This window comes from Coccinella septempunctata, chromosome 6, assembly GCF_907165205.1.
Source record: "Coccinella septempunctata chromosome 6, icCocSept1.1, whole genome shotgun sequence".
In the NCBI taxonomy this organism is placed as follows: Eukaryota; Metazoa; Arthropoda; class Insecta; order Coleoptera; family Coccinellidae; genus Coccinella; species Coccinella septempunctata.
The window spans coordinates 25,410,703-25,429,195 of record NC_058194.1 but is presented as its reverse complement, the minus strand read 5'-3'; the positions used below and the strand labels follow the sequence as shown (position 1 = coordinate 25,429,195).

At 37.6% G+C, this 18,493-nt stretch overlaps 1 protein-coding gene and 1 long non-coding RNA gene across 2 annotated transcripts; one reads left to right on the top strand and one right to left on the bottom strand.

Moving 5' to 3' along the window:
- Window positions 1-802: 802 nt before the first annotated feature.
- Window positions 803-5,209, bottom strand: LOC123315273 (putative uncharacterized protein DDB_G0288537). The gene is made up of 2 exons (XM_044900914.1): window positions 4,901-5,209; window positions 803-4,271 (listed from the first exon to the last, which is right to left on the bottom strand). The coding sequence occupies exons 1-2, from the start codon at window positions 4,913-4,915 to the stop codon at window positions 2,469-2,471; spliced, it is 1,818 nt and encodes a 605-aa protein (XP_044756849.1). The 5' UTR covers window positions 4,916-5,209; the 3' UTR covers window positions 803-2,468.
- Window positions 5,147-6,352, top strand: LOC123315274. The gene is made up of 2 exons (XR_006537935.1): window positions 5,147-5,241; window positions 5,950-6,352. It is a non-coding gene; the product is annotated as an uncharacterized LOC123315274 (long non-coding RNA).
- The last annotated feature ends 12,141 nt before the right edge of the window (window positions 6,353-18,493 follow it).

Below are 18,493 nucleotides of genomic sequence, written 5' to 3'. Positions count from 1 at the left end.
ATGTTCTTGAGAACATAATCACCGAAGAATATTGCTATATTGAAATGAGGCGATTGTTTTATGGAATCGAAATGTTTCGGAGCGCTTAGTGCGTTTCCTTCAGGTGAATTCAAGCTCCGGAGCCAACACCATAAGTTAAGTTGCATATAATCTTTATTGCACAATATCCAGTTATTTTATCGACTCGTTCTGGAATTTATTGAGAGGTTGATAATTTTAAAAGCTCGAATCGTATATTACCGGCTTAATGGTACAATACCTAGACATGTGCATTCAGTTCCGATGCATTGAACTTGGTTGTTTTCTTCTGGACCGCATGCTAGATTCTGCAGGTTTTCATTCGCACATATAATATGACCTATATAAATCAAATTCTTGACCCAAGCTCAATTGGTAATTTTACCGATCTCATAATATTTGAATGGAGATTTGAAATTCGAATTTCTTTTTTCTCATTTAGGGATGTAGGTCATACTATGACCACTGATTTCACATAATTTCAGATAATAAAAATATATTTTCGATTTTTGAAGCTCTAATTCGTTGAGGGTGAATAATCATCTTAAGAAATTTGTGAAACCGTTACTTGCAAAATATGTAGGACCTCGATTTATATTATTCAATTAATTATTCATAGCGGAACCGAAATAATAAATAAAAGCACAAATAAAAAAAATATATACCACAGAATATTCAGTTAGATTATTGCATTTCATCATTATCATATATCTTCATTCCTTTTCATTCCTTGAAATTTGAAAAGGAACGGGGGATTTTGATATATATCATGAAAAATCTATACTTCAAAAAACATTTTTTAGGTTTATTCAATATCTTACAACATATAGTAAAAATTATGAGAAATATAAAAGACATTTTTATTTAATATAAGGAACAAGACATTTTGCACAAAGCTCTGTTAAAATGCAACTAAGAATACAAATCAACAATTGTCATATTATTTATATCTACTTATACAGTAGAAAAAAGCAGTACCTTTAAGACTTAACTGACTTTAACAAACAATAAGCCATTTCGGAAAGGATTCATTGTAATAAAGATATTCTCAATAAGACAAAAGAGGGAATGATATTTAGAATGTTTTGAGATCAACAACAATCATTCATGGAAAATATCATTGCGTAATTCAAAAGAAAAGTCAGTCCTGAGAAATATGTTTAAATTTCAAGTGTAAGCAAAGAAAATTTTGTTTTCTAACTAATGTTAAATTATTTTTGGGTCACCTTTTCTCAAGAAACAGACGATATTGAACACATAGGGGTATATAAAATGAAAAATATATACAGAAAGATCAAATATGTACAGTACAATTACAGAAATCGAGTATCATCAAACATAAACACAAAAATAATAACATTCCACATTTAAATTCTGAAAAATGAACCAGATGAAACTGAATTGGAGGTATATCAGTATATCACGAATACTATTTTTTAGTAAAATGTTGTACGTACATAGAATACACGAATGGGCGATAAGCAAATATTATTTCTAGTGAAATTGGTCAAAATTTAGAACAAGTTTTTTATAGTATATCTCAGTAAGTTATATTATGACGAAATAATAATTATTATTATCCAAACAAAAAATTCGGAAGGATTATACTTGAAAAATGGCGTCGAAAAAATATTCTGTGTCAATATAAAAAGATAAAATGAATGAATCAGTGTAAAATAGTATTATAATTATCTAATCTGAAATACTTCCAACCAATGAACGAAATGTTGATACCGAAACTTTGATGGCCATTTTTATGAATGCAATTGAATTGAAATATCGTTAAATTAAGCGTTGAACACTTTAAGATTAAGTAAAAAACACATCTTTACAAAGTTCAACATTCCATATGAAATTCATAATAGAAAGTCCCATGATAATTTTTTGGCACTTCTTCTGGTTTCAAGACTGATCATAATTTCAACCTACTGTGAAGTTGCTAAAATTTGATAGATTATCACACCTAGTATTCATCTTCCTTTCATTATTATTCTCTGCTATAATTTTGCTTCAATTTATGTAAAAATGAATCACGACTAATTGATGAAAATGCTCCATTTTAATCGTATGCTTCTTCATCTGTCGTCAGGAGTAATAAATAAACTAAGCTAGTTGATTATTTTTTCTACGTAGATCCACAAGAATAAATTGCAAGTGTGCCCAAGAAGCGAGTATTTTCTGATTTATCTTCTCTTTGAAGAGGATGTTTGTCATATCTCAGTTCCAATTCTTTTTTCGTTTGATTCCAGGAACCGATTCGTCATGACTTTTACAAAGGAGTACCATAATATGGACGTCTTCAATATCATCGAATCACATGAACTCACTACAAAGCTGTACTAATTCTTGATATACATACCCTCTTGATTATTTGAAATCTGCTTATTCTGCTAATAAGATATAAGATGAGAACTTTGTGGCTTATGCTCTGTACCAATAAAGGCTATCGTTCAATTTTTCCTCTTGTTCTTTCTCCTCTGTCTTCTCGAAAGATTATTTGGTTCTTGATAGAAATGAGCCTGCTGCATATAATTGCCTGTTTCATGTGGATCGTATGTCTGACCTTCGCTTTGATTCGGATTAGACCTCGGGTTCCGATTAAAGTTGTGACCAGTGTTGTATTCCTGATGTAGATTTCTGATGAAGTTTCGATTTTGAACCTGATTTTGATATTGTGGGAACATTGGATTCTGAGTGTAATTTTGATTTTGTGGGTTACCCTGATTAGGAATCTGATTTGGGTTGTAAGATTGGTTTTGATGGTATTGTTGATTGCGATTTTGATTTCGACCTGTATGATGAGCTCCACTGTTACCGTGATCGTAATGCTGTTGCCGATTCACATTCTGATTCTGATGGTGATACGGATTTTGATCGTAGACTTCTTCTTCATCTTGCGATACTGGTTCATCCGGATTCAAGAGGTACGGATGTTCAGGATTTTCCTGCACAATTGGCGGATAAACGATAGGGAGGGGCTTGAAGTTCTTTTTCTGCTTCCTAGACCTACCGTTAGAGGTGCCCTGCAATGCCTCATTCTGTTCCTGTTCCCTCGGTGGTTCGGAATTTACCGGACATTGTACCGCACCTGCGCATTCCGTTTCCGCCATTTCAGGCTCATTGTTTGTTGTTTGTATATTCTCGCGCACTTCCTCCTTCACAGGTTGTTCTTGTGGTTTGTTTGAACTAATTCCTTCGTTGGCTTGTGCTTGTGGTTGTGGTTGTGCTTGTGCCGTGGGCGGCCAGTTTGTGTAGGGATTTCTTTGCAAAATTACAGGTGGAGGTCTAGGAGATGATAAGCTTTGTACGTACATACCTGCACTAGCAGTTGGTGGTGGTATGTTGGTCATAAAGGTTCCATAGGGGTTTCCTTGCACAGTTGCTTGTGCAAATCTAGGAGGTGATAACCTTCGTAGGTATATACCTGCCCCAACAGGTTGTGGTTGCGGAGCAGCGATCAGAAAATGTCCATAAGGATTTCCTTGTACAAATGTGGCTGTAGGTCTAGGAGATGACATCCCTTGCAGGTACATACCTTCCCTAGGAGGTGGTGGTTGTGCAATGTTGATAAAGTTTCCATATGGATTTCCTTGCACAGTTATGGGTGGATGTCTAGGAGATGCTATCCCACCTATGTACATACCTCCTCTAGCAGGTGGTGGTTGTGAGAGGTTCGGAAAGTTCATATAGGCATTTCCTTGCATCCCCAACTGTGCAGGTTGTATAGGTTGTGCAGGTCTTGCAGGTTGTGTAGGTTGTGCAGGTCTTGCAGGTTGTGTAGGTTGTGCAGGTCTTGCAGGTTGTGTAGGTTGTGCAGGTCTTGCAGGTTGTGTAGGTTGTGCAGGTCTTGCAGGTTGTGTAGGTTGTGCAAGTCTTGCAGCTTGTGTAGGTTGTGCAGGTCTTGCAGGTTGTGTAGGTTGTGCAGGTCTTGCAGGTTGTGTAGGTTGTGCAGGTCTAGGAGGTGAATACCTTCGTGGGTACAAATCTTCCCTAGCAAGGGGTACATGTGCAGGGGCTAGAAAGTTCGTATAATTATTTATTTGCTCTGCGTTGGGTCCACGTCTAGAAGGTGATATCGTTAGTTGGTTCAAATCTGCCTCAACATCATACTCGTTATAATTTGGATTTATTGCTCTCACGTAAGCGTCAAGCGATCGTCTTATATGAGTAATCCACAGTCTAGTCTCAGCATCCCATAAGCCCATGTCACTTATTCTGGAAGATGACGGTGGACGATCTGGCTCAGGCTGTAACTAAAGCATCCACAATAAGTCTAAAAGCGACGGGAAAAAAATGTTGAACATCATCTACATGATACAGTGTTGCCTCAAAAGAATGGTTGGACAACATCATTTTGAATGATAGTTTAAATAAGAAGTGTAAGTGATAATTGAAATCCGACAGTATTTCAACTTCAATCTGATATTCTCTTGGACATCGAGATCCATTTGTCCATCGTGAAGACTTGTTTTCTAGAGCTGCTGAAGATGAGTTGGTCATTCAACCCCAGCTTTTGTATTCAATCTACCAATCAATAATGTGGGTAACTGTTGGTTTCATTGTGGAGCACTATGGCTACTTATGCCTTATATACTACGTAGAAAGTGCTACTAAGAACTGTGCATAGAATAATTGTTGAATTATCATGAATTCTCTGTAATACCTTGCTGATTCGAAAATAAAATAAAGTTTTTGATATTTATATTAATTGCACAAATTTCAAATTAATTCCTATTGTATAACTACATGTTTTGAAATATTAGTTTTATTTATTACTGTTCAGGTATCGAATGATCTTTTGTGCTCTATATAACAAATTTTTCGTTGAAAAAAAATTTGTGTGGAAAAGAAAAGAAAAATTAAAACGAGTATAAATACTTACAAATGGCGCATACATTTTTCTAATGATATGTAAATACCACTAATAAAACGCCACTCTTAGCTGTTCGGGAAATATTGAAATTCCTTGGTTATATGTATGATGGATTGCTGAATGATGAAGACGTCCTTTTCTCTCGTTGTTGTCAAATATTCCTTTCATGGAAATAACATTCAGGAGTTTGTTTCGATCTAGTATTTTTATTTTGTAATTTCATTCGATCGAAATCGTTCCCTGCGTTTTTGAGTAATTTTTTTTGTTTATTTACTTTTAACCTGTCTTGGTACATTTATGGAGTTCACGCAAGATGTACCATACATCTGCTCAAACGAGAGAACATGCGTGTGAGTGTTGATTCGAACTACTAATTATGGAATGAATGTTCATTTTTAGTTCTACGTAACTTTATTTTCATTTTTGTACAATTTCTATTGAACTATTTCGATATTTGCATATCGATATGTCCAATTAGAAAATGTAATCTTACGAAACGAGTAGGTGCTTTCATTTCATTTTTCGGTTTACTAATTTTGAGATTCTCATCAAAATATGATTTTCTTCTTGTTAATATTGAAATTTTTTTTTTTTAAAATTATGCAATTTCCAATGATAGAGAAAAGTGTTGAAAGCAAAAAAATAATATCATTTTTAATTTGAGGTGTAGGTACTATTGAATAATTTTTGTTTGGATCAATAATAATTGAAGCAGATTGATAGTACAATTGTCCATCTGAACGGTTGTGTCAATTTTCGAGAAAAAGCAAATCCGATATTTTATTAATTATTGTTCTTCTGTCTACTTTTTGTCAAATTCAATTTCAATTAATTTATTATTTTCTCTTCCATGCAAGAAGGGACCTGTTTTTTCCTTTGAATAATGTATACTTGAGTGTTGATGATATGTATATGCTTCCAATGCCAAAACAATCTTAATCATTCATTATGGAGGGAAATCATTCGATAGCAAAAGTTTCTCGACAATTTTTTTCGTTTGAAATTACATTTCGCATCCACCAGTGTTAGTTGTAGAAATTAATTCCATTTTTTCGTAGTTTAGAATCGAGAGAGACGAAAATAGTGGATAACACTACAAAATAAGAACATATTACTATAGAAAATGGTTCAACTGCCTGTTTCATTGATCCAAATACTCGAGGAATAAAATTCAGGATAGATTAAATCTACTGGAGTTAAGCCTCATGATGAGGATGACTAAAAAATAAGTTACGACCTGTGAGATATACATATATCATTAAACTATGTTAATAGGTAACTGAGAGAAACCATGACACCAATCAACTTTGAAAGTGTATCGAAAGTATTGTCAAACCAATGTTGCGCCCATTTCTATATTCCAAAAAATTGTTATTACATTAAACTCCATACGTTGAGTTTCCTTTCATTTATGAATGGATAAGGTAATGTGATATTGAAACAATAAATCATTCAATTACATTGTTATTACATGGTTTTTGTAATATTGACAGTGAACACGATCAGTTGGAAGAACATAAAACATAATCGGTTGACGTGATGGGTGTAACAAATAAGCGTTGTCGGTAAAAAGTGTCAACAATTAGCGTCAATGGACGTCGTGAAATGAATAAAAAGCATCGGACGAATGCGGTGACTCTCTTTCGGATGCTGCGGTAGCCAGATAGGCAGGAATCCGGGCATAATTCTCCTTGTAACTTCTGACCGATTAACTTGTGTGGCTAAAGCCGATGGACGTTAACCACATTTTTCGCATTTCTTCAATTCGTCGGTTGAAACAGAGATGTTCATTGGGTGATAAATATGTCAAGACTTTGGACGATGATTCGATGCACATTTTGCTTTTGGGACTGAATAAATTGGCTTGATTCTTGTCGAGAATCAGTAAGTAGAAGTTCTACAATTACACTTCTGAACAAAAAAACCCGGAAAGAATTTTTTTTCTCCAAATTCATTTTGACATAACTTTTTAAGGTGTGCATCGATTTTGATCATTTTGTGGTCTATTTGTAGCCTATTTCATCTAGTTTATCGCCTGATGTCGAGTCTGCAAGAATTCCAATTGAATTTGATGATATACAGGGTAGAACTGGAAGTTGAAATTCACTCTAAATTTCTGAACACCCTGTGGAGGTAATTGATGACGCAACGTTGGGTCTTTCAATGAGTTTTTGAAGCCTGAACTCTTAAAATTTTCCTGTTTAATGGGGAATTCTCTTCAATTTGGGTTATCACAGCATATGCAAGTTTGAACTGAATAATTATGAGTTTCATTCATGAAGTTTTCAAATGCACCGCGGAAACTATTCAAAATCATTCTTCAAATATGAGGTTTTAAATTTCAAATCGCTTCGTTTGTAGTTTACTATATGGCAACGCGCCTACTAGAAAATACAAAGAACAATGGCTTGTTTATAAAATAACTGTTTGCTGTTGATTTACAGACATCATAAGGCGCGTACTCACTGGCGAGCCTCAACAGCAACCGGCCATAAAAATCCCATAAAATTTAACGACCATCCTCGTTCGTCGCAGACTTCATAGACAGCCATCTTTGTCTATCTCATCAAGATAGTGTATTTGTTGTCCTTTATTATCAACGCATATTTCAGTCGATGTTGCCAACTTGTGCAATAGAAACGAAACGCTTTAAATTTGAGGTACCCATTTTATTTTTCATTTTTGAGTACTGAAAATAATTTTTTTGGGAAACGGTTGAAATGGTTATTTCAAAATGTGACGTATCAAAGATATTTCATAAAAAATACATCATTATCGTCAGGAGTATTCCCAATTCACTCCAATAGCTCCTTCCTGAAAGGAAATACGATTTTTTGAAGGGAACTATGCAATTTGCTGTATGAAAATGCTCGCGTTGAGTTTTTCATAAGAAAAGCTTCATGTTTGGCTTGATTATTCAAGAACTTATGGCTCGACTTCAAGCCAAACTTTGAAAATTCAATTTTTTTCTCAACATCATCAGATAATGCAATAGGTCGACTTATGCTGAAAATCAGACCGTAGATCTCCTGTTTTCCCACCCTGTATAGGGAATCCCGCGTCTACTACATCTTCATTCGCGAAGTTATCGTAACGTCCTTGTAGCTGTCTCTATAACTTATTATCGCAGCGTCAACGAGAGTTCAAAAACGGCGTACATCTTCGGAAAACGAAATCACGTCCGATACACATAAATAAGAGAGACAAATCGCCATAAATTATCGGGATGATCGGGCGCAATTTGCTACACAAGAGGAAGCCGCACCGCTATCTTCGGCCAGATATTCAATCCGGAGTAACTCTCTGCCCCGAACGTGGTGCGTATTATGAAACATTTCCTACGTGCTTGATTAAGAATGAGAAGTTGCAAAGTTTCAAACACCATATGTTCACCTCAGTGTCATCCTAGTAACTCAGACAGTGAATAATCATGAATTATCCACTAGTGTAATAATGAATAACTTTATGCTACAGCTGAGCTGGTGGAGCATAAAAAGTGACATTGGGTACTTGGTGCTTTCCTCGTATACTCCTGAGGTAGCTCCTGTCGTGGGTTTTGTCATCTGTGTTCCTTTTTCCATTCCCCATTTCTACATAGCATTGGGCTAAGGTTCTTCTCAATGCTTTCCTTTTTGATCATTACATCAGTGGACAGGTTTGCTGATAAAATGTAGTTTTTCAGAGAAAACCAGGCACTTTTCATCTGAATTCCCCCATGGTCAATACCTTTCCTTTATTTTCTGAAGATGGCTTCATTACCTAATCTACATTCTCTTAGCTCTAGTGATGAAATCACAGGCTAGTCCTAGCATTATCAAAGCGATCTATTGTAGCACACAAACAAGCTTCTCCCTCAAGCCCCACATTTCCTAGGAGAGAGATGATGTCAGAAGAGGAATGGTTCTTGAGTTCCTCCAAATCCAGCTTGAGTGAACCAAAGATTCCAAGTCTGATTCTGTCGGTCACCTGGCAGTTACAGAGGATATGCTCAATAGTTTCGTCCTCATCTAGGCAAAGTCAGCAGAGTATATTTAATCGAAAATGCTGATTTTGTGTAAGTGAGCTCTGAACCTGCAATGTCCCGTGCAAATCGCCATAAGATCATTAGATTTTTCTAGAAAATACTAGCTATTGATTGGTGTGGTAGGCTGTGACAAGAGTTGTCTGCCCAGAGCATCCGATAACTTGATTCCTCTGAAGCCTGAGTGTCCAGGTACCCAAATAAATTGCAGTCTGTTGTGACTTCCCAATTTGAAGAGGTAAAATCTGCATTCGAGTACCTACGCGTTTGGCAGCTGCTAGAGATTTGATGGCAGCTTGAATGAAGTTAGGACTTTTATTGACCAACCCTTGTCAAGGTGATTCTTTCATTCATTCATTGCTGTATACCGTTACCGAGAATAAATCTAAAAAAAGACTCAAAAACAAAACTATCGGTGCGATCAAACACATAATTTTTTAAAGCTACTTGCGACTGTGTGCTCTTCTGTGACTGAAGAGACGCAACCGTGACCTACAGATCCTTTCACACTCCGTTCGTGTATAGTCACCAACTTGATCTGGCCGCCGCTGTATTTTCTCGAGTCTCCATTATAACTGTGGACCAAAAACCTCCACTGTGATCTGTCTAACGACAGTTGTTCCCAGTTATGATTGGCATTAACTGATTTTAGGGATTGGTGCAGTATATCCTTGAACCGCTTAACAGAACTCCTGGTTTCCGAGCTCCCTCTGTGAATTCGCCATACAGAGCTATTTTGGGGAGTCTTGTGTCTTGCATCCTCAGAATGTGGCCGCTCCATCTGAATCGGACCTTCGTTACTTGAGTGTCAATTGTTGTACAACTCGCGCGTTGCAAGACTTCTGCATTGAAAACTTTGTGGAACCATCTGATGTGCATTATTTGTCTTAGATGACGTTGTTGCGTTTGTTCAGGGTGTTTAATATGTCGCCTGCAGAGCGTCCAGCTTTCTCTTCCGTGAAGAAGCGTTAGCAGGTCCACTGCTTTTTAAACAGCTGTTTTGGTCCTCAGGTCGTGATTTTGAAACACTGTGTCCTTCAACTTCCAGAATGCCCGTGATGCTGAATTGATACGGCTGTGTATTTCCGTATCCAGGTTAGCCCTAGTATTTATGAAGTTTCCCATGTGTTTGAACTGCTCGACCTGTTCTAGAGTTTCATCCTCTTCATCCCTCTTGCTCTGAGATGCTTCAGGTTGAATAGGCCAACTTCCAGAGTTGGTTAAGAAATGATAGGTTGTGGAGCCATTATGTTGTGTTCTAACGGTTTTGTTGGTGTGACGGCTTCCATACACTGCTAAGAATTATTTGGGTACTCCAAGGCGTCCTATGATTTTCCTTAGCAGGTGATTGGAGCGTAGGTTAATGGCAAAGATTCTCTCCTGAAACCCTGTCGCTAACCTGCCCAGACTAGCAGTGAGCTCGGTCAGCGTCTGTAGACTGTAGACTCTAGACTCCGGCTCCAGGGCCATGTTTGGTTCTGGAGTAATCAGTAAACCAACAAGATCCTTGTAGAGTTCCTTGTGGTAGAGCCAGTCGTTTCTGCTGGGAAGCAGAGCACTGAAGGTTCTGTCTGGGTTAGTTCTTGTAATTATCAGACCATAGGTGAATATTGTTATCAAAATCATCACGTACATCCTTCGGAGTGTTTTGAGGTTACAGTTCCAAGTTTTTCCAAACAGATTCCTAACGCGAGTAAGTGTAACACCCTGCAGTTGCAGGGTGAGCAATGTGAGCTGCCATATTTTTAAACTAGAAGCTATGGACATTGCAATTTTGAGTTGTGAGCTATTGTCAGTGGAACAATCGTTAGTTCTCCAGTCTGCAAACGATCAAGAGCTGATTGTAGCATGTTGCTGGCCGAATTTTCTGAATACGCAGCGTTGCGATATAAATCGGACCGGCGAGAGCCGATATTCAATCCGTGAGTGAGTCCACGTCCAGGACATTAGCGCTCGTTCGGTAATAACCTGCATAAATTCCGTACTTATAATAATCTTTCTCGCCCGTACCGCTCGAAATCGCGCCAGCTCGGGCGAGAGATGATAGCGATCAAAGAAGAGGAATTGCGGACCCGCGGCTACGACTCGGCGAGATAAATCGGAATTTGTCGATTCTTGATGGGCATGGTCGCCGTCCAGGACTCCGCGGCCGTTTAAACGTTCTAATAGGATTTCATTAGCTGGTCGTAAATCTGAATTTGATATCTGCGGGAGTGAAAAATGGCGCTGGACTCGTTAGGGCACTTGGGAAAGAGCCGATGTGGGACATTTCGCGACCAACATATGTCTCTCTTGGTATTCGTCAAGGTCTAGCAGATTTCAGATCACTAGAATCATTAAATCCTCGGAAAATCATCGATCAGTCGTGACTCAGGTCCATAGATGGCGCGATCGTCTGCACTGCGCTTGAAAGAGCACTACCGAATCACATAAGACAGTGATCAACAGTTTGCAACTATTAAGGCTCACAGAGTAAATAACAGAGGGATTCCAAAATAAACAAGCTACAGGTCTTGTTTTACTAGACGTCGCCAGAGCATTTGACAGAGTATGGCATGAAGGATTAATATATAAGATGAGATGTGCTGGATATTCGATCAAAATATGCAAGTTGATCAGGCATTATCTCAAAAATGGAAGATTTTACGTGAAAGTAGGAGGAGAATGCTCCTCAACAAGAGATATAGAGGCTGGAGTACCCCAAGGAGTACTTGGGCCACTTCTGTACAACATATACATCCACGATATTCCAAAAAATCCAAGAACCATGCTAAAGTTATATGCTGACGACACAGGCATAGCAACTCGACACCGCAACCCAGAAGTAATAGAACGAGTTCTATAAGAGACGATTGACGAAACAAATAACTGGTGCATAAAGTGGAAAATCAAGCTCAATGGACAAAAGAGCCAAGCAATATTACTACAGAAGAGAAGACTGCGACCCACAACAAAACTGGATGTTGACGGCGAAGAAATCGACTGGAAAAATGAAGCCAAATATTTAGGAATAACGCTTGACAAAGGACTTACCTGGAAAAGTCATATCAAACAAGCAATCGACAAAACGAAAGCAGCGATGAATAGACTCTATCCTCTGATAGGAAGAAGAAGCCACATGTCGAAAGAGACAAAATTGAAGATAATCAAAGCCGTTGCTAGGCCTCAACTGACTTATGGATCAGTTGCCTGGGGTTTCGCGGCAAAGAGCCATATCAAAAGAATTCAGGCCACTGAAAACAAGCTGCTACGATGTGGAATAGATGCACCTTGGTTTGTCAGGAATAGACAGATTTATAAGGACCTGAAATGGGAAACCATAATGAAATTCATGAACAGAAAAGCAGAGAAATTATTCGAAACAGCGAAAAACCATCCGAATCAAGAACTCAGGAGACTAGTGGACTACGACCCAGAGGAAGACAAAAGGAGAATGCGAATTTACCGAAGGAGACCAAGAGATCAATTAAAAAGAGATTGAAATAACAACAGAAACTTATTGAAAAATTCAATAAAGTGTTAATCCAATAGAGGATAAACACACAAATCCCAGCACGATAGTGTGCGAGAAGAAAACCGACCAAGAGATGAACGGTTTATAGGCAAATGCCCGGAACCAAAATTCAAGAAGCAGTAGGGTTTTTAGTGGGTCTCGAGCTCAGGAGAGTGAGAAACTCCACACTGTTCCCCCTCAGGAGATGAGGGCGGTTCGTCTGTCTTACAGATTTTCCCCCTGCTACACCAAAAAAAAAAAAAAGCAACTGGTGGCTGTTAGTTGATCAAACTAAAGTTCAAGTTTTACTTGAAACTTGAAACTGATACAGTTAGGGAGCCCAAGACAGATTAAGATATATGTGGTTAATTACATGCTGAAAAGTATATATTCTCTTTATCTGACAATTTAAGCAAAGAGTATCAACTTTGATTTAAGAGTGACGAAAATGTGTGGTAGGGCGTCAAACTTGCAAAAAAACGTCGCGTGGACATTCTCGAGCGCGGTGGCTTTTTCCTTAATTAGAAGCTAATGATTCAAGAATAAAAAATATAATCTTACAGTTTCAGTAAGCCCAAACAATTAAAATTGGCCATAAAAGTCACAAAAATTAGTTTTTTTGAATTATCTTCTCTCCTAGGCTTCAAATTGTTTTCGCAAACATTATAAAAGTTGTAGATCATAATATTTTCTAAAAATTATGTTCAGGGCAATTTTTTCTACTTTCGAACGTTTTTGAGATATATGGCGATGAATGTACATTAGGCTGGGTTTCCACATTGACCTTGGCCTTTCGCATGTGTGGCTAAGCTCTTTTCCCTTAGCGCCCTCTAACTCGAAAACGGTTAAGAGTATGTAAAATTGCCTCAGACAAAAGTGGTATAGAATTTTATTATCTACAACTTTCATAATTAATACAGAAACGATTTGAGGTACGGGAAGGGAGATATTCAAAAAAAAATTCCTTGTTATCACCTTCAAACTGTCAGATTCAGAAAACCCCGCCTGATAAGTGTCAGATTAATGTGTCAACACGTCTGCAACACCGAGATTTACCATCTGTATGAAAATCTGACACGCTCGAGTATGTACAAGTGACGATTTTTTTTACATCTTTGATAACCTGCTGACACTTTCCCCACCGCTGAAAGTGCATAAGTCATAAAACCTTTTTTTCTTTCTACCATCTAATATTGAAAATCCACTAGGTCTTATGTTCCACAATCCGATGTATAGAAGCCGGAGTTCCACAAGGGTCAGTACTTGGGCAACTCCTGTGAAACATATTAAGTTGGGGCACAAGAAATCCATTATTTTTTAGGACATTTCGCATGAAAACAATCCCTCTTGCTGTTTTTGTTCGGCCCATTTAGTTGTAAGATACTGGGGGTTGAAAAAGGAACTAAAAAATGATTTACCATCTCATCCTGTAGTTTTCGTCTCGTCACGAAAGACATTTTTCCCCACCTGGTTCATTATCACCCTTTCTCACCTGTGGAACTCCTGGATATCATCGTCTCAAAGTTGAAAGCAATTGAAAAAATTGTGTCAAATGAGCGACAAACATGTTAGAAAAATGAAACTAATGAATTGACTGACAGTGATGCTCAAGGATGTACCAGAGATAAGAATCAGCTCACGAAAACAACTAACTGAAAAAATACCGGGGCTAATGAACGCGCAACATCCAAAATAATTTAACGCTCGATATTGCCAGTGCATTTCATGGCTCATTGATGTTCAAGACTTCGCCACTAATGATATGATAAAGATATTTTATTGCTTATAAAACAATCTTTATAACGTATAACCAGTCCCTGAGAATTTTTAATTACCACTCACGCTATATGGTTCCACCATAAAGAATATATTATTAATATTTTTTTGTGTTTACACCTCATTTATAATATATCCAGATGAAGCGGAATTTTCTCCGTGAAAGTGGACACATCAAATCGAGGTGAATCAGCAATATAACGCTGGATTTACGACTCTTCTCGATCGTGCTAGTGATCATTTTTAGGTATCTAGTGTTTAGTAGTTGGTACCTGATTTTATCAGTATAGTTATTAAGTTGGGATAGTTCTGAGAATGAGAAGACGTATTTGATTGAATTTTGTATCAGACATCTTCATGAGTCTCTAACTCAAAGCAATGAAGTTGATCCATAAAATCGAGACTATTCATTGCCTTGATACCCTGATTTTTGTAAATAAACTGCTCCACATGAGTTAGGGATATTCACTTAAATTGCAAAAAATATAGTTAAAATAAGAATTTTGTGATGAAAATTCATATTGATATGATTTCAAGTTGCAAATTAATTTTAGCCTGTAGGTCTGCAGCGTATACAAGGTGGTTAAGAAAAATCGAGTAAAATAACGGCATTTTATTCCCAGAGAATTCAAGCATATTAAGACTATCAATACAATGTATGGCCTCCACAGGCATCAATACAGCTTGAAATCTTCTTTGAATACTACACAAGAGGTTGTTGAACATTTCTTGAGGAATTTGGTTCCATAAACGGGGCAGAAGCACTCTCAGATCATTTAAAGATTCTGGGGTAGGTTGATGATTATCTAATCTTCTTTGGAGCATATCCCATTCATGTTCTATGCAATTCAAATCTGGTGAGTGCGAAGAGATTGGTAAATGTGGAATACCAAGCTCCTCGGGCGCATTCTTAACTATGGCTTCACGGTACGGTCTAGCGTTATCGTCTAGAAATTGAAAAGTTTCACTAATAGCAGCGTGAAAATTTGGCACAACATCGTCAATGACATGCTCCGTATAGTGTAAGGCGGTCATACTTCCAGGACAAATGTGTAGATCTGTGCGCCCGTTGAAATATATCCCGGCCCATACCATAACACTACCCCCTCGGAATGGATGGACTTCTTGGACATAGCGACTTATTCTTCGAGAATCTGAAAACCGTCCATATCTGGATTCATCAGTGAAAAGGACACTACGCCATTGATCATTCCAATTGATATGTTGACTTGCCCATTCCAGTCTTTGACGCTTATGGTCAAGTGTTAATGAAACTCCTCTTAATGGACGTCTAGAACATAGATTCACCTCTCTCAAACGTCGTCTGATGGTTTCGATGGAAACTTGAACCCCATCTGCATTCTACCCCTAGATGTGGGGTTTCTTCTCGCCGGAACGGAGATGAAACGATCCTGAGCAGGTGTTGTTTTCCGTCGCCCACCAAGCCTTGTATTGGTCTTTCCAACACGGAACCTGTCTCCCTGAACCTATTCCAAAGTCGAGATATCACCCTTTGGCTGACTTGGAGCCTTTGCGCTACAACAACCTGAGTTAGGCCACCCTGCAGCATTCCGATAGCCCTATTAGCCTCAGCGTTTGTTAATTTACGTGTTGGCATTTTCAGAAAACTCGTTTCAAATCGAAGCCGTTGATAAACTGACTTCATTTCAAAATAAGAACATTTCATGAAGCATATGCAAAGCATCAAACTTCAGGAAAAAGGCGACCAGATTGACGAAATGTCTCATACTGATTTTTATTGGATCGATTCAAGATGTTATTGAGTTTTAAATGATTTTACAGCGATTTTGTCGAGGATTACATATTTTTAAAAACGATTGAATACGATATCCCTAACTCTTGTGGAGCACTAGATATAATTGTTTTATCTGCATTTGAACTTATGTGAAAATCTTAAGGGAATCTCAGTGGAAAAACAAATATTTCTTATGAATATCTGAAGAGGAAATGAATGTTCTGCTTCTATTAGCAGTCCTAGTAGCTGTCAATATCTCTTGTGAAGACTTGTTAGTGGGGCTCTAATTCCTTGCCTTGTTTCTCCAATAAAAATTCGCATTCCACAGTCATTACCTCCCTCATTTATGTGAGGAGAACATGAAATCTTGTTATTTATATCACTAGTTCAGCACAATATCATATCAATAACAATTATCGCAGGCTCTAATCCAATTTTGTGGGACTTAAATGGACGTCAGCTGTGATGTATTTACTTAAGCCCCACTGTTATAGATCACTGGATCTGAAGTAACTGTATATGCAGCATTCGTGAACAGGTTGAATACGAGCGTAGATTAGATGCCTTCAATGGTATGTCCACAAGATTTTCTCCTGGGCACATACATTTTTGGCTTGTAGTTATAATGATGGAAAGGGTCTTGGTCAAAGCCAATCCAGCCTGAAAAATACTGCGTATTTCATTAAAAGGGTGAACTGCGCCTTGCTACAATAGTAATTCACCAGGTAGAGTATTTGGACTAACAAGATTGTCTTCAAAAACTTTGTAAGTCTATACCTAGAATCAGCATCTTTCTGTGTTACGACAAAATGATGACGTTGAAATGAAAATTACTTACCGATCCTCATTTCCACAAATAACAGGCGAGGTAATTACTTTTACCCCATAATTCATTTCTAATTCGTTTGTTCACCTCACCCAAGCTTTACAGGTGGAATGTAAACAACATTTCCACCGCCCATATTTCAAAATGGACCATTGTCTATTTTCAAACTCGATTCAGACAAGTCGATATTATAATTTATTAAAAACCGTTCAATCTTGGGGCCGTAATTTTTGAAACGGTTGGTAATGGTGTTTCCAAATACGGACAAATAACCGAAGCCCCATTAATAGACCCCAAGTGGTGATGAGTTTCAACGGCCCCCGGCTCTTTGGTCTTATTTATAACTCGTGGTCAACTTTCCTCACTTGGCTATTATGTAAAATTACCACAACTGGTCATTATCCTCACTAAAACGTTGAATTTATTGTGGTGTAACTAGAGACGATGGGTCTCCACCTGATACTGCTTTCAAACTAGGAAACATGATATAAATTGAAAATTTCAATATTGTTATTTGAAGAATTCAAACCGAATTTTCAAACCCTGCTAGTCATCTGAATAACATTTTCATGTACGATGAAGATACAAAAATACAATAACAGAATTATTACATTATGCCTGGGTCATAATATCTAAATACTTTTCGGCCATTCTGAAAAGATGCTAACATGGATTCATGTTTCATGGACTGGTTATGAACTTTCTGTGAAGAAAAACTAGACTCAGAAGACCAGGGTCATACTGGCTCCAGCTTCTGTCAGAACAGTTGCTATTCGAAGCAGACCATCACCTGTATATTTTTCTGGATAGCACAAACCCAGATATTTCGTAATTATACAAGATATTTTTGCAAATCTAGAAGTACAATATATTTTCGAAAAAATAACTTTCCGTTTGCGCAAATAGGTGCGTTATGAAATCGTTGAAAGCACTTGCTTCAATGGGAGAACCTCAATCTCTGATTAGTGGCCACTCACAGGCGCTTATGTAATTTCTGGTTGGGTCTCCATGGTGGGAATAATTGCCTCTCGTTTTATGAATGAATCAAGTGCATGATTTAATCATAATGGGGTCGATCAATTCTGCGGCAAGCTATTTATTGACTAGACCGAATTATAACTGTGCGTGATGACTCCATGTTGCGGTTTGTTTTCCGCTCCATCACAATACATGGCCAGGTGAAAACTCATCCCACGGAAATTACCAATTAAAGGTTTCTCAGTATACTAAGTGACATAGAAAATAGAACACCAAGGATTAATGAATGTACCAGGAAGAATTCCTAGGAATCAATATAAGAAATGATCAGTTAGCCTAGACCACTTCCATGCATAAAAAAATATTACGTTACCATAGCAACGAACACTAACTCATTAGAGGTGTCAGTGTGAAGTTTGAGGTCAAAAAAATAAACCAGAGTTACGCAATAAATTAAAAGAAAGAATATGTCCACCGAAATTGTGAAAATCGAAAAATTGGAGTATCGAGCCTTCATCAAGTAACTATATTTAAAAGAGTAAGAGATAAGCAGATTTACAAAGATATGCTTAATACCCTTGGTGATCAATGTCCTTCGTATGTGACCGTGAAAATTTGGACTGCAAGCTTCAAAAGAGGTAAATTTTCCATTGAAGATGTTGACCGATCGGGAAGGCCAGATTCTGTATCAGTTCCCGAAAATATCGTTGCAGTTTATGACATGATTTTATCAGACCGTCAAATTGGGCTGA